Genomic DNA, 17,521 nt, shown 5'->3' on the forward strand with positions numbered 1-17,521 from the left:
AAGAGCGGGAAGAAGTTTGCAATTATCGGAGCACTTTATCGCCCCGTGCAGACGGCAAAATTTGCCCGACTTTCGTGTCGCCCGGGGACTGCCGCGGAGAATCCGCTAGGAAAATTCGGCTTAACGAGGCATCGCGCGACAAGAGTTAGCCTCCCATCGGAATACGATCCCGACCACATTTCTCAGGAATATCATCCCTCCGGGTTGCGGCAGGGAGATGTTTTCTCTCCCTATTCTCCGCGGTCTATCAGTTTAGTTCCGTGTTAGCTATAGCGAAACACGTCAAAACTTCTGTAACACGGTACATTTGCGCAAACACGAATTCCGCGCCGCGACGTCGCCTCTATTGATTCTATAAGAAGTAAAATAGTACAACGCGCATCTTTAATGGAATTTCTTTTTTTTTTTTCCTCTCTGACGAAAGGACTCGGCTTGCGCGAATTTCTCGCTTGATAGACAAGGCACCTGAGCGGTATCTTCTATAATGCGGCCTGGCTTTTTGTCCGAGTATCAAGAATATACAAGGTGTTCAAAAAAACCATTCAATATTTATATGGTAGATAGAACACACCATATACTATCAAAATATAATATATTTATATTACGATATATGGCTTTTTTAACGTTTTTAATGCTTTTTCGTGCATTATTAGGTATTTATCTTAAAACTTTCGGATACATGTTTTTAAACTTTGCCTAAAGGAGAGAGAGAGAGAGAGATAAATTATTATACGGGAGGAGAGTACACGTATAAGCAAGCAAAAGGATACGGTCCTGGTCTGTCCCAACTAAAATTAGAAATCACGCCCGGAGTCACGTCGAAGGCTACTAAGACGCGTCGCGTTGTCTAGCCATGGTTATTCGTATTTCACTAACGTAACTGGTCCGTAATCGAGACGATGATGATCTCTCAAATAACAGAGTGAATCAGCAATCAGTAGCTCTCTACGAAAAGTTTTTGAAGTCCACATCTAATTTAATATAAAACGAAGAGTTGGCATAAAGAAATCGTATGCAAGAAAAGTAAAAATTTCTAAAGAATCTATTTTTATAAATAATATCAGTTGTGTGCATTATAAAAACTATTATAAAATATATTAATAATGCTTTTTTAAGTCCGATATAAAAATTTTTTCAACAAATAATTTTGAGACTATGGTATTTCTAGATTTTTCATGCCAAATTAATAATTTATAATTTAAAATACTTATACAATAATTTACGTCATAGTATGTGAAATATTTTAGCAATGTATTATCAACAAGATGTTCGGTGACGTATAGCGCGCTATTGTTTACATATTGCGGCCTTGTTATCATTCGCACGGCAACTCGAGCAAGTCGAAGTAATGATGTGAAACGCTTCGTAATACATATAACGCTTCGCAAATATATACAAAGAAAAATATATGCAAATATAAAAGCCTCGAAACAGACATTAAAAGCGCTAGAGAATTAGCTTTAAATAAACTAACTGTACTAATAAAACAGTTTTCCTTAACACCAAGCGGGATTAAATTTCATTTTTATAATACCATCGCACAAATATAAATTATATCGAATTATAGAACGGTTTACATTTACTCTGTAAATTTTTAACTTTTATGTTTATTATCCTTGGTAAAATTTGTAAATAAATAATAATTAAAATCGGGATTATTTAAATATGAATGGTAATTATTCAATAGCAATGTGTGCAAATTTAATTTGGCAAATTAATGATAAATAATGCAGGAAACGCTACAAATGCCAAATCAGAATGCGTTAACGTCGATATCTATCGATCGGTACAACAAGTGATAAGAGTAGACGAATGGTCAGCCATTATTTCAAACCACTAGCAATATGAAGGTAAATTGTTATCAAACAATTTCATTAAATTACTTTCGCCGATAGTGAAAATTAACGCATTCCATCTATTCAATCGGCATGTATACAGAACCTATCAAAAATCACGTATATTCTGGATTTGTCGTCACTATCTTCACAATGTTGTGACATTCATTTTGCAATATTTGCAATTAACTTACGAAATACAATTTAATTGAAGCAAAATTCACTTGAAATTAAATAAACAGAATTTGTGCCACATATTTTTACGTCTAAAACTTAATTTGTGAAAAAAAAACAATTCTTAGTTTTGAAAAGTAAAATATTCAGTTATTCTCAGCAATTATCGATACTCCGATGAAACAAATAGTGTTTTCTTTCATTTGATTAGCTAAAGATAATTACGTCTTTTTTTTTTATTCCTAATTGTAGTTTGGAAAAAACAAAGAATTTGTTAAAGTATGATCGTGTATATATTTCATCTACGTTGGTGGAGCCGATTTTTCTTTCGACTTCTCCTATTTATATAGCTTAGAGAGGACGCACTCGACTAATTTGGCAAATTAATGATAAATAATGCAGGAAACGCTACAAATGCCAAATCAGAATGCGTTAACGTCTATATCGGTACAACAAGTGATAAGAGTAGACGAATGGTCAGCCATTATTTCAAACCACTAGCAATATGAAGGTAAATTGTTATCAAACAATTTCATTAAATTACTTTCGCCGATAGTGAAAATTAACGCATTCCATCTATTCAATCGGCATGTATACAGAACCTATCAAAAATCACGTATATTCTGGATTTGTCGTCACTATCTTCACAATGTTGTGACATTCATTTTGCAATATTTGCAATTAACTTACGAAATACAATTTAATTGAAGCAAAATTCACTTGAAATTAAATAAACAGAATTTGTGCCACATATTTTTACGTCTAAAACTTAATTTGTGAAAAAAAAACAATTCTTAGTTTTGAAAAGTAAAATATTCAGTTATTCTCAGCAATTATCGATACTCCGATGAAACAAATAGTGTTTTCTTTCATTTGATTAGCTAAAGATAATTACGTCTTTTTTTTTTATTCCTAATTGTAGTTTGGAAAAAACAAAGAATTTGTTAAAGTATGATCGTGTATATATTTCATCTACGTTGGTGGAGCCGATTTTTCTTTCGACTTCTCCTATTTATATAGCTTAGAGAGGACGCACTCGACTCTTGACACACTTCGTGTGTATAAACCTCGTCTTGGACGCTTTCTGCCGCATTGAAAACGATTTCCACTTATCGATACAACCGCCCTCGGGGGAGCGTCGACAGACGGAACAGATGGAAAGATGCCTTCGTACGCGGTGAGGACGTCGATGCGCAAAGGAAAAAGGGCGACCATACGAAAGACGAGGAGCCAGTGGAACGACAAAGAGAACAGGAAAAGGGGTAGAGAGGGAAAAGGAGAAAGAGAGAGAGAGAAATTCTATTCAACCGGCAGAGGCATTAACACAACGAGGCAAGTCGCCCAAAAGAAAACCATTAACTACTTCTACAGGATAGAAGAAAAACAGACTTTGGGAACCGAGAGGAGAGGATACGTAGGAAGATTCTCTTCCCCCTCTTTATCTCTTTCTCTCTCATTCGATATCCTTTTCCCGCTTCCTTTCACTATCTTTCCGCTTTTGTGGATGTATCTTCCTTCCTTCGGTTTCCACGACACGCCGTTTCCATTACAAGACTGATAGTTTTGCCGCGCTCCTCGCAGTTGACGTTCACCATTAGGAATCCATTTTCCCAACGGCTCGCTCAATCGAATTGCAACATTCCGCGGCATTTGGCGCGAGCATCGAGCCATCGCGGAAGCTCGAGGATGAGAAACTTCTGTCTGTACGGCAGTAAGGTGCATCGATGTATCCGCGACAGGCGATACATTTTCTACCCTGCCCCGACAACGTAAAAGCATCGATGAAAATCGCGAGGATTATCGGCCAGAATTACAGTTGATGCACGATTGCAGAAGGATCAAAGTGCACGGAAAATATCACTCATTTCGATTACCGGCGTATAGTCTTTTAAAATCCTTCCTTGATATCTACCTGCACCGTTGGAACTAAATAAGTTAAAATAATATTTTCTTCGTGACATCAAATATAAAGGTGTATATGATAACAAAAAGTTTAAATTATTAGTTACAATCCAAGCAATTCTTATTTAAAAAAAAAAATGTGCTTTAAATATATCCATTTCATATTATATTTAAATTCGATTTATCAGAGAAAAAGTTTTTTCGCGCACATAAAGAATAGATCGTTCATCGAAAATTAAATTTTCTTGTAAATATATGTGCAATTGAATTAATGAATAACATTTAAAGCTTCAAATAATGACGGCGCTAAAATCCGACGTCGAATCTTTTTCCCTCGTCGCTTCACCCCGACTTCGTTTAAATTGCTACCACCGCTGCAGCATATTCCCCGACAGTGACGACAAAAAGAGACAGGGGGCAAACGGCGGAGAACGCAGGAGGCAAATTAAGTGTAATGCTCGCGTCGCCGACGTAGCTGCTGGAAGCTACACGAACGGCGGTCGCAATTCGCGGCAAAATGTTCGGCGGCTCGACGCTTTATTTTCTTCCTCTTTCTGTCATTCTCGCTTTTTTAAGCATCCTCTGTATCTCCATTTCCTTCCTTCTTTCCTTCCTTCCTTATTTACTTTTTCTTCCCTTCTTTCTATTCATCTTCCACTTCACGGAAAATCCAAGAGGATTTAGAGAACAAGAGAACAAGGAACATCGCGGAAAAAAGCGGGCGAATAACGAAGAACTTAATACAGGTTAATAACCAGTGTTTTGTATTGTTCACTTGACGCTTGTACGTGAGAATTACAGTGAAATAGCTGCAATTATTACTCGCGTTTTCCCAACTACGTGTACTTTATTGTGGTAAGCGAAATTCCGCGAAATATTCATAAATCCTAAATCTGTGGCAAATAGAAAATTTTATAAATTCTGACTTTATGCAAGTGGTCCATGTATTAAGAAGTTTTATTTTTTTTTTCATAATCCGATAACGCGATTCATCCTATCGTGTTGTCTTTCGCATAAAATATTCTGCCATTATTCCCATAGTTAATCTAGATGATAAATGGAGGATATATTTTTAAGATACTTCGGTAAAATATTGTTGGAAAAAATTTATAATATACATATATAATATCTTGAATAAACTAATCAATGTACGCAAATAAAAAATACATTTGTAAATATTAAAGTCCGATGAAACATGCTTTGTATTGTATTTGAAGTAATGGATATTTTTCATATCTATTGTATATTTTATTGATAATCACGTCGTCTAGCGATCGTCCGCAAAAAATTACGTAATTTAAAACATCCTAATTTGAGAAATAATTTAATACAAAAGTCCGTCGGGTTAATCGTATGATAATCGATTCGCACCTGCCTTTGTTATCGTGCGAGTTATCGCGTAGCTCGCGAAGTTCGCAAAGTGTATTCACTTAGGATCATCGCAGAACCCATTCTTAAGTCTAATACCATCTAAGCTTTGAAGTTACTGTATAATGCCATTATCTTTGATGCAACTTGCCAGAATATCGGAATATGTATTACCCAAAACATCTCTGCAATCTTTTCTACAATTCTTTAAAATGCTATTCAATATGTACATTTTCTTATCTTTCCTAAATATTTTAAGTTAAATATTTTGAATTAATTTAATTATTTTCTATACATATAAAGGATTTTCAATATAATTCAAAACAGAACGATATTTCTTATCAAAAACTGAAATAATTTTCCTTTTTAAAGATAGAGATAAAAATAATTTCTGAGTTATAAAATAATTAAAGAAAAGAAGAAAAATTAAACTTAAAAAATACGTGCAAAATAAAGAGCTGGCAGTCATCAGTTAATTTTCAATTTCCTTTTGATAGAGATATATTTTTAACTTGTGTGCCTTAATAATTAAAACTTTAATGAATATAAACATAACGTTTAATTATACTTCGATAAAATTGTTTATATCTTTGATGGAAAATATTGTGCTATTTATTAGAGAGATTCACATTTTATTAGATTACTGTTTTGATATATTTTCCATATACTAAAGATACATAAATAATAACTGATAAATAGATATTATTATCATTATTACAGATATCATATTGCCTCTATCAAATCATTTGTAATATCATTAAACCGTAATAATTTATTATCATCGAGTTTCGATCAATTACAGTAATGTCACATGATGCCACTTTAATTCAGAAATCTCTCATCCGGCGGTAAAATCGATAACAGCCAACAGCTCTCGCGTCATCGACAGAGATATCCCACTTTTTAATGGTTAAAATGCTTAAAATACATGCGGCATCTCTAAAATTCCGCGTAACTTTCGGCAAGTTTCAACCGATATAACTTTGTACACTCTCGCTCATCGCGTCCGCCGCGTATCCGAGAGCGGTGCGTAGTCTGCGTTTGATCTCTGACGCAGAGGGGGAGGAAGGGGGGGGGGGCGAGGGAGGGACTCCGCAACTCTTGCGCGATTCGGTAAACGGAAACTGGAAATAGCTCGAAGAGATCTCAACGACTCGCGGGGTCGCGCGAATCGAATGTCGTCGCGCGCATGTTTTCTCTTCCACGCGAGATTTAATTAAAAACAAACGGCACGCTTATGAAACTACGTGACTAATTATTTTACGGATAATAGCCAATTATGCGAGATGAATTTTAATCGCCGAACGCGAGTGATTCCAACGAGTCTCGCAAAGTTGAATTCATCGCGCTTTCTTTCTCTCTTTCTCTCTCTCTCTCTCCCTCCCCTCCCCCCCCCCCTCTTTCAGAGTTTAGTATTCACACAAAACTGCAACAAATATTTATACGATAAACAAGCGGAATTGCAATTGAGATTTAATTACCACGTTTACTAGCACGTTATACACAATCAATATGACACAAAATATCAAATGTTCTCGCGCGCGAACCACCACTGCCGCCTGTTACAATTATTAAATTACAATTCTATGCGAGAAAAAAAATAATATCACTTTAAAATCTATTTTTACATTTTCGATATATCTCCCAAATTTTTTTGGCGATAGTTAAATTGTCATGTGTTTGAAAAAAATATAATCGATAACGGTAAAACGATATTTTCTAACGAGGCTTAAAACGATTTTTCCCGAAATCGAAAATATGATTAGATACCAAGTGTAAAATAACTCGGTAAATTGACACCTCGATCTAGATTAACTTATGTTTTTCCTAGATAATTTAAAAAGAAATAGCGAATCTCTAATTCATAAAACTAATGGAAAATGTCGATGCAAGTAAGTGTTCATAGGATTGAACTCTTTACACGAATGATTCATCGTGTGTCTCTCTCTTTCGAGAGAGATAGAGAGAGAGAGAGAGAGAGAGACGATACAGCAGACACTCGAGCAATCCTTTTCCGACACTTCAGCGGGGAAACGCAGCAGCCTCGGAATAGCCCGAAGAGATTTAAACAAGTCGGCTACACGTGCAGAGTACGGTTGCGGAATGGGACGGGATCGCTCTCTCGTGGTATTTCATTGAAAACCACGAGAGATCTCGGACTCTCGTCATAACGGCGAGAGCTTCGACCGCAGCCTCAACCCTATGCGAATAAGCCGGTCCTCTCTCTCGCTTACTCTCGCACGATTCAAGTAATTACGGAATCCAATTCGCGGGGGAGTCCGAATTCGCTCCGATTTGTGATGCGTACCAACGCGGCAGAGGGGATACTTTGGCCATCTGCCTGGCGCATCGTTAGAAAATGGATCGACTCCGCAGCGCTCCGTCAAAAGAAAGGCAGGAAGAAGAGCGAGGTGGGGCGAGGCGCGGTAACTAGCCGCAGAGACGTAACGAGATGAAAGAAGAGCGTTAAGAGCGGCAGGGCAAGAGCTATGAACGAAGTGTGTACGATATAAATAGAAATCTAATCTCCTCTCTCGGTCCCTCTTCATTCTTCCCTGCGCATTCGCCTTGTTGCGTTATTTCCTCCCCTCCTCCCTCCTTCTCTCTTCTTCTTCAGATGCTCTCTTCTCTCCCTAAACCAGCGATATATACAAGATGGCTGAGCAGAGGGAGAGTACCGGTAGTCTAGACGGAGTGTCGATTTTTGCCGCGACACCGAATTAGAAACCTTGCTCTTTCTCTCTTCCCTCTCCTCCCCACCCTCTCCCTTTCATTCCCTTTTCGCTCCCTTTTTCTGTCAGTCGCACGATAACTCGTTCTCTATCTTTCCACCGCTGCTATTTCTTTTTTGTCGTTCTCTCTAGTATATAGACACCGTATGCTGTCCTCGTTGTGCATCCACTCATTTCGCGCTACCTCTCTTGCTCGCGGACGTGTGTATCTCGTAAACACGTGTATGTGAAATTGCTTAAAGGGGATGAACGGAGGCGCTCACGAGATGCTTTTCGTCGAACCAATACTCGTGGAAAATGAATACTTATGATGGATTTCCCATTGGGAGCCAATTATCAGAAACGCATTGGAGAATATCAGATAATATCTGACATTAATTAATCTCTTTAGCTGTACATATTATAAATAAAGACCGCATTCATAGCAACGTCAGAGATAATCTCTCTATTGATGATAATTTAAAATTTTAAAATTTATAAATTTCTATATTTTCTATAGTTTGTATATTATATATTTTTTCCAGTAGTAATTAGATAGACGATGAACTTTGCACACCGTAGAATGTTGCGTTATTAAATATAAATTTCGAGAACTACATATTTATTACGTAGCATCTGCGTGAAGCGAAAATGTCAAGTAACATTGAAATTTAAATATTATTGAAACTCGATATTGTCCATGATGAGTATAAAAATAACGTTCCATTAAACCGCGATTATTAAATCGTTTTATCCTACCTAAATTACGCAAACGCGGAGAAGAACGAGTAAAAGGATGGTCAGTGCGTATCAACTGCATTTCGGCGGATGACACAATTATTGCCGGAAAAGCAATTCGAAATGACAAGCGCCGCGTGTCCCGCGGACTAATCGACGTTTTAACGTTACAATATGAGATACGCGCATCCGCAAAGTCGCCGTCGTACCAATTATCCGTTACAATATTTGCACGGCCGCATGTATGCATCCGGCGACAGGCTCATTTTACAAATTGCAACCGCTGCTGCATCCGCCAAACAAAGATTCAGCACAATTCAAGCGTGTTTCGTTCCCTCTGTCTCTCGTTCTCTCTCTATTCGCGCGTTTATGTCGCAATTAATCTCGCGCCGACGTCTCTTTGTGAAGATCGCGGTCAGAGACTGTTTAAACGCCACTCGCATAATGCTACGTTGACCATTCGCGATTTTCCGCGTAATTTATAGCCGCGCCGCGAACGAATTTCATTTCGTTGCGCCGGATAAAAAATAAATCGCCGCGCGATCCGTCCACCATGATCGAACGCTACGTAAAATTCACGGTTGACGGTCGTCACTGCGAATTAATCCCATAAAGTCTTTTATGTCTGTGTGCTGTCATATTCGCGAATTTTTCACAAAAACCATTTTTGCAAATGATCTTTTTCTCGTTCTCATATAGTTTTATTTAATTCTATTCGTTTCTCGAATATTTAATCATTCCGATAAATAATTAAATATGAATTAAAACAGTGAAGGGGGAGAGAAAATTCATCGATAAATATGTAAATTAAAGATGCTTCAAAAAACACAGATATTTTATTGCATTTATTATTGTACTATTAATTATTTTTATTTTAATTATGTCAAGAAAATCAACACGAGTCATAAGGCAAAAGTGATATAAACTTGCTAAAGGATAACTGCGTCTAACAACTTGTATTGGCATTTTTGCTTTGATTTTCCTAAGAGAACAAGTTGAAATTTCCTTTTTATCTTTACTTTTATTTCATTATACTATTTTTCAATTTTGGCTGTTTCTTCTCTTATACTTGCAACGTTTTGCAATGTGTAGCAATGTTTAGTGTATAGTATCATAAAATTTTGAGCGAATTTCATGTGATGTACATCAAAAATTTTAGTAAAGAGCACAATCAAAATATGAGACTTTTTTATTGTAAGACAAATCTATTCACTTGCGACCGAGCTGGCGATACGTTTCACTACGACCAGCGAGAAACTCGGTGTTCAGGAAAGACAGTTAAAAAATGTAAACGTTTAATTATAACGCATAACATATTCCACAGAGCTCCTTTTTCTACGACCTTTGACATTTATACCTCGAGCAAGATAAAATAGCAGTCGAGAATCTTTCCCAAATCAAACAAGAAGAATACGAAAACACGTAAATGAAATGAAATCTGTTAGCAGAGAAAAATTTCTAGCCCCTCGATACGCCTTTCGCGGTATATTGTTATATTTTCAAGGAGAAATGTTTTTCTTGAGATAGACAATACTCTTTTGCATTTTGATAAATAAAAACAGTGAAGAATCCCGTTAATTGTATCCCATATTGTTCTAAAAAAAACAGGATTTCCGAATATTTTCGAGACTTGCGAAATATCTTTGATAATTTGCATTCAAATAATATAAAATGCTACAGATATAATTAAACATATTCTATAAAACATAGGAAAATCTATTACAATTTTTAATATTTTATTACAAAATTAAAAACACGCACATTATATAAATATTTTAATATTATTTATCTTCGTATTTCTCAATTTTATATAATATTTTGAAATTCAATCAGAGATAACGATCCATAAAAAATTAATGAGTGAAGATGAAATTCAATATGAAATCGACCTCGATTTTTACATTTTCCTAAACCGAAAATCGAAGAGAAATTCCAGATAGACTGATCTAAATTGAAAAATATGTTTTTTTATAGCCTATTTTAATCCTGCTTATAATCTAATCAATTGTATGAAAATTAAAATGAAGTTTTATATCCACACGCACATAACACACAATTAATTTTTTGTTGATCGTAATTTTAGACTGACAAGTAATGGTTTTTTTGTTTTTTGGTAAAAATTCGTCAATTAAGAATGTCAATAGCGCACACGTGCACAAGTTTTTACGCCTTTATAAATATATGTGAAAAGTAGAATATATAAATTCAGTAAATTCAGAATTTAAAAATAATTTATTCGCGTGACAATAAATGGAATCTATATATGTTTTCATGCCGATATAATACCGAAAAAATTACATTTACTGATATTATTTTGGTTTCAATGCCTGGTATCGAAAGATACGTCAATGTAAAAAAAACGAGGTGTGAATCATCGACGCGATCGATTCCAACCATTGAAAGTACTTTAGCTGGCCTCGTAAATTGAATTCGTAAGCGTACGTGCACACTTGAACTTATTAAATTTGTTCCTCTCGCACATTCTCCCGAAAATATGGAACTTTCGTGGACGCGAAGATCACGCGAACTCTTTTGCGTGGAAAAAATCAAGTTTGTCTCGACTAAAAAGAGTCCAGAAATTTCAAGTCGTTCTCTACTCCGGCACAAATATGCATCGCGTGAATATTCGAGTTCCCGATTTTCCCCGGAGAACGCGTGAGAACTTCTTGGCCTTTTCCGAACTTTATGGAATCTCTTTGAGCAAGCCGATTCGGATTTCGAAATCCCGGCGAAGATAATAATAAGTTAATCCCCCGCCTTCCATGATAGTCCAAAGTTATTCAGACGTGGCGATATTGCGCGAGTCTGCGACTCCCGCTTTCTGTCTCTCTCTTCCTCCTGTCTTCTCGACAAATCGACCGTCTAATTCCATTATTCGACGCCGATAAACTCGACCTAACCGTGAAATGAGTTAACGCGCAATTTGACGATCTACGAATAGATAAAACTATACGAAAACATGTTGGCATTAGAAAAAAATCGGTAAGTTCAGGAGAGCTGGATTGTCAAGTGTATAAAAAACCGCTGACATGTTAATTCGTAACCGGGTACATTAATACAGTTGCAATTATAAAAATGCTAATGAATCTGTGAGGAAAACCACTTTTAAAAAGTTCTGTGATACTGCTATATATTCGGCCCAATTTAAAATAATAAAGTCAAATCAAAGATTATAACTCGTTATTCGATTATGAGATTATAAATTTTGAGCTTACGAAATTGATTCGACGTTACGAATTATGTTATTTATTTATCATTATACATTTTGAAAATTATATTTTGTTAGCCTATTTTATTGCATCTGCCTTTCATTTTAAAAAATTTGGATTTTGATATATTCTAACATATATGTATATCTCCTTAATTTACAAGCATATTTTTCTACCGTAAAAACTTCTTTTTCTCTAATAAAGTTAATTATGCGAGATGCTCACAGAATGTAAAAAGGCTTTATTTTGTCGAAGTAACTCCCTCCGCATCCATGAACTCCCGCTCTAAATGACATATACTAGCAACATAACATCCAATTATTGGTTTACTGAGCATGTCTTTCGGAGCCTCCTGTACTGGTTGCGGATTAATTCTCCTCTCTGACGTCCTCTCTCACATTCAACGAAAATTACATTGCGATCATACGACTACGTTTAATTTCATTAGTGTGCTACCTACGAATTCTCTGTCTCTCCCGTCCTCTTTCTTTCTCTCTTGCTTCATATAATCCCCAGTTGCGTAATCACGGAGTTTTCGGCACGAGCAATCAACTCAAACTAATTGAAATACAACTTAGAAACGGCTTAGGGTAACGTAAGCGCAATATCACGTGAAGTCCTGTAATACGTGAAATCTTGTAACGCGGTAATAACCGCAGAGAGAGAGAGAGAGAGAGAGAGAGAGAGAGAGAAAGAGAGAGAGAGAGCTTTTGCGACTGACGGAAAGGTAATATGGGACGGAAAATTTTCGATAGGTACTAAAATCACACTCCACCGTTTCGTCCATAATAGCGAATGCTGGTCGGGGGTGCCGAAAACTCTCATCGCGGCTAATAACGAACCGAATTCCCGATTCGCAGTTCGCCAACCGAACTTATTGAACCATTACCGCAGCACGCGTCAACGACTCCGTTCTCTCTTTCTCTCTCTCTCTCTCTCTCTCTTTCTCCCTCTTCGCATTGGCAAATCGACTATTTAATTCCGTTATCGACGCGTCGATAAATTCGCTGTAATGCGAACCGCCCGCGACGGTTAATTCCAGGACTATCGTGCGCCGAGCGCGATTGACGAAATGAAAAACGGTTAAGTCGATTGATGAACGTGCGTGCACAGATTTGTGAACACGATAATTAAAATCTGGATTTTATCTGTTACGACTGACAATCAAATCCGGCCAAATACAATGATTCGTATACATGCACAATTGAATAATTGAATGGAATGCGCCATCTTTTCGACTTCTCTCTTTATTATTTTAAATGTAATAATTTTTAATCTCTTTATATTAAAAATTTTTTTTTTCTGTAACATTATTAATAGCACAACGAAAGTTTAACTAGAGAGAAAGAGAGAGGAAGAGAAGAGATGGTTATTTTAGTTTAATATAATATATATATGTATATTATATTATTGGTTGAATTTACTCATAGTTACGCCCTAGATTTTATCATGTTATCACGAATGACCATAATCGCGGACAAAGATTTGGCATAAAATATTACGATGATTTTTATATTAAAATAGATGATTCTTTGATTTACAGGCGGAGATCGAAAGTCGTGATATCCTCCGCGAAGCCTGAGGATAGTGGCAGATACGAATGCGTGGCTGAGAGTACTTCCGGTCATCGGGCCTCACTCGCAGCCCAACTTCTAGTCGCTCATGATACCAGAATTCCGGAAACAAGTGAGTAGACTGCCAATACTTTCCTTGCTCGCAATAAAAATATGTATAAACATTTTTACGGAAGAATAAAGAGGTCTTGTACTGTACACGAATAATAGCGCATTTTTTATATATCTCTCTTTCTTTCTCGACATAATTAAATTTAACTAATCAACTTTAAAAGATAATTTCTCGTTCTAATATAAGATATAATGCAATCAAAGATATGTCAATCGCAAAATCCATTTATATAATTAATATAATATAATAACACAATTAATATAATTGGAAATAGAATTAAAATTATAAAATAGAATGATAATAAGATAAGTATATAGAGAGAGAATGTCGCGAATCGCCGAAAAGAATGAGGCTTCATCGATCCTATCGATTTGTAAACAATAAATTCTCGATATGGCAAAATCGATTGGCAAAGATTGCTAACCATTGAATGCTGGCTTGCGTGAGGGGATTGGGGCGCGTACGTTTATCGATAGTTTACTACGCAAAGCAAACAGATAGAAGCCTTTTGGATCATCACCTGACGTTCTCGTAGTCTCGCTTGTCACGATATGCAAAAGCGCGAGATTCATCGATCTATTTATCTTGAATCGCTCTATATACTAGCAGCTAAAAAATTATGTCTTCTTTTTTCGAAGAAAAGCTGCTTTTGAGAAAGTATATTAGTACTACGTTAATTGCAAATGAGACAAATGAATAATTTATTACATAAAGGATCAATCAATAGGTATAATAGTGCACAATTACTTACTGCTTTTTCCGAATGAAAGAAATTATCCGGCGACGCCGAAAAATGAAATATCACGTATTATTCGTCTCGCGGAAGAAAGCAACGATTGGTTATTTCGGTAATAATACACGACACAATACACAATAATTTCGCTGAATCGGTTTCGAAGTATCGACTCGATGATTTTATATTCGGCGAACGCGCGTGCGAAGAAGTCTGGCGGTTACCTTTATATCTTCTTCAACACTTCAACATGTCGAATTTATTTCTAGCTCCTCTCCTTTTTTTGTTCATCGACAAGCGCAACGAAACAAGACTCGAACGCAAGCTCCTTATTTTCCAGTTTTTAAAGCATTAAAATTTGATATATATATAGTGATGCAAATATTGCGTAGTATATTCGAAGAAAATTTCTCATAATATAAAACCTGCCCGGAAGTCGATTATTCGAGCAGATTGCAAAGAAACTATTCTATGCCTTTTCTTTTTTTTTTTACGAGTTCCGAGCTTTATCTATAGTTTGCATCAAAAGTTAAGAAGAAATCGAAAAGGGAACTTATAATTAAGGAAGTAAAACAATTTTTAACTGGGCAGCTTTCATTAAAAAAAAAGTGAGTGCACGAATCTTAAATTAAAACTGCTTTAAAATTTTGCCCATTAAAAATACACACATATATAAAAAAATAGGCATGCTATTCATCTTTCATAATAATTTCTATATTATAACACATATAAATGATCTCTTTAAAGAAAATTTCAATTTTAACATAGAAGCGTTTGCCTTTTTTCTTTTTTATACAAAAGCCGTCCAAACCTAGCATGCTCGCATATTTAATTTTAGCGAAAACTTCATCATCCTAAAAAATGGAGCAGGCCCATTTCGTTCATAGCCGACATATACACGGGAACCGAAACTAACATGACGCTTCTCCTCGCAATTTCACGGCAATGGTTGATTGCTTTATCTCGAAAGAGGCGGTATTCAAAACGTTTCCCGTAATCGTCGCGGAAACGAGTTCAACTTCGTCGCGCGATCGCGAGAAACAAGCAATGTCCATTTACGGACTATACGAGCGATCGCTTCGTTGACGTTGCGTCTTTTATGACCACCTATCTCTCGCGTAACGATGCAGTATACTGGGTATATATTTCGCGATATGTATAACACGAGCTACGACGGACGGACGATCCGCAGTCGCTGCGATCGCAGTCGCGACGACGAGAATATCGATCCTGTACACGACGGCTGCCCTTAGGGCAGTGGTTTATGGCTTTTCATAATGCTCGCAATATTTGGGCAGCACCTTTTGCCGCGATATTTATGTTATTCCATAGCGCGCGCGCGCGACGCACTTTAGCGAAGTTTATCGATACCTCTCTTTATTTTCCGCATCTTGCCGCCGACTAAAATAATAAGTGTTACCTATGGGAGAAATGCCGCGAGAGAAAGTTAAAATTTATTACGTGTAACTTGAGTATTTACGAGATCCATTTTATCGCTTAGCTATATATATATAATACCGAGTAGACCAAAAAGTAACTAACATGTAATTTGTAATTTCTGTTACAAATTACAACCGGACTTTAATAAAATTTTGACTTATAATTTAACGCGCACGTGCACGTGTTATAAGATTAAATGTTAAATGTAAGAAAGTGATACAAAAAATATATATCGCATATTAACTGAGGATAGTTATTGAAAAGAGCAAAAATAGTTCACTCTGTATATGGCATAAACGATAAAAGGAAGAAATAAATGGCGTTAAAGACATAAAATTATATCGCTATGCTTCATCAACATTTCCTTGGAATTTCATTCAATTCACAGTATAACGATGCGTCAGCGGTAAATTCGCGACAACAAGAAAGCGAAGACTGTTCTCTCGCACAGGTCGGCGGGAGTCGGCATCGCAGGTGATAAACCAAGGATTAAGCACCTGATGTGATAATGCCTGTACGGCTCAGTGGTTCCAGCAGGGTCGGTAAAGCTTGCGGTTCACCGCCGAGCGGTTCCGCAAGCTCGCATGACGGACAAAGGGCGACAATTACAACCCTGCCCGCCACGTCAGGGTTTCATATAGCTCTGCTGATGGCAGCCCGCCGGCAGAACCGTGCACGATGATTCTATACGGTCGCAATACCACGCTACATCTTGACAGATTGCCATAAATGAAATTCTTTGTAATGAAATTTCCTGACAGTTTTTTAAAAACCCGACGCACTTGACTCGAGAATAATGTGTTTAATGAATTCTTTGAGCCAAGAAAAAATTTAAAAAAAAAATCCCTTTAAATTATCGAAAACATTTTTTGCCAAAAAAAATATATTATTAGAAGTTTCTTTTATTAATAATTTGCATAAATTATTAATTTTATTATCTATAAATATGAGAATAGTACATTTAAGAAATTATTAACTTTTATACATGCAAATCCTAAGGCAAAAATGTATTTCTAATTTATAACACGATGTTGTTAATATACATATAGATTTAGTGAAATTTTTTTAATTCCCTCGTTTTCTACTTGTTTTCTGTTATTTTTCATAAAAAGTTCTCTGCAGCTCGCGTGAGAGATGTTATTTACAAATTAATCCCTTTGCGAACAAGTAAAAAAATCATACGTTAACGAGTGACGTAGCAGCAGATAAACCACAATGCTTTTTGTGTGTAGAAAAGTACTAAATATACTAAAAATATAATGTGTGGCGGTGGAGTATAGTTTATAAACCTCTTTTTTGCTACACGTAAAAGTTAATCATTTTAATGGGCATTTTATAAGACGCAAAAATAAATTCTGTTAATTTTTTTACAATATAAAATTTAATGCATCGGTATACGCTAGTTATTCCTACGCTATAATTATGTAAATAATATAATGTAAAAAATGTAGAAAAATATGTGAGAGAGAAAAAGCGCCTCTATTTTAACGCATTATTTTTAAATAATTGTTTCATTATATTATTAATAAATATTTTTCAATAATCCATGCAAGGATTTATTAATTCACATTCATATCAATTTGCTGCATATACATATAAATTATATATAAAACATAATTAATTATGATAATAATTACAGACTCACCAACCGTTGTGCAATTGCTGCTTCCTTCCCGTCATCGGATGGATCATTGATTCGTTCATCTTTTTAATAATTACGATGAT

The 17,521-nt window shown here is 36.0% G+C and overlaps 1 protein-coding gene across 1 annotated transcript in view; it reads left to right on the top strand.

Annotated features, from left to right (window-relative positions):
• LOC115235495 (protein vein) overlaps positions 1-13,623 on the top strand; it is a gene marked incomplete at its 3' end in the record, with an annotated part of 251,303 nt that extends 237,680 nt beyond the window's left edge. Inside the window, exon 3 of the mRNA XM_029807330.1 lies at positions 13,481-13,623. Coding sequence (XP_029663190.1) covers positions 13,481-13,623 — 143 coding nt within the window. The remainder of the gene's footprint in view (positions 1-13,480) is intronic.
• Between the last annotated feature and the right edge of the window lie 3,898 nt (positions 13,624-17,521).

Source organism: Formica exsecta, unplaced genomic scaffold (assembly GCF_003651465.1).
Source record: "Formica exsecta isolate Colony F162 unplaced genomic scaffold, ASM365146v1 scaffold223, whole genome shotgun sequence".
Lineage (NCBI taxonomy): Eukaryota > Metazoa > Arthropoda > Insecta > Hymenoptera > Formicidae > Formica > Formica exsecta.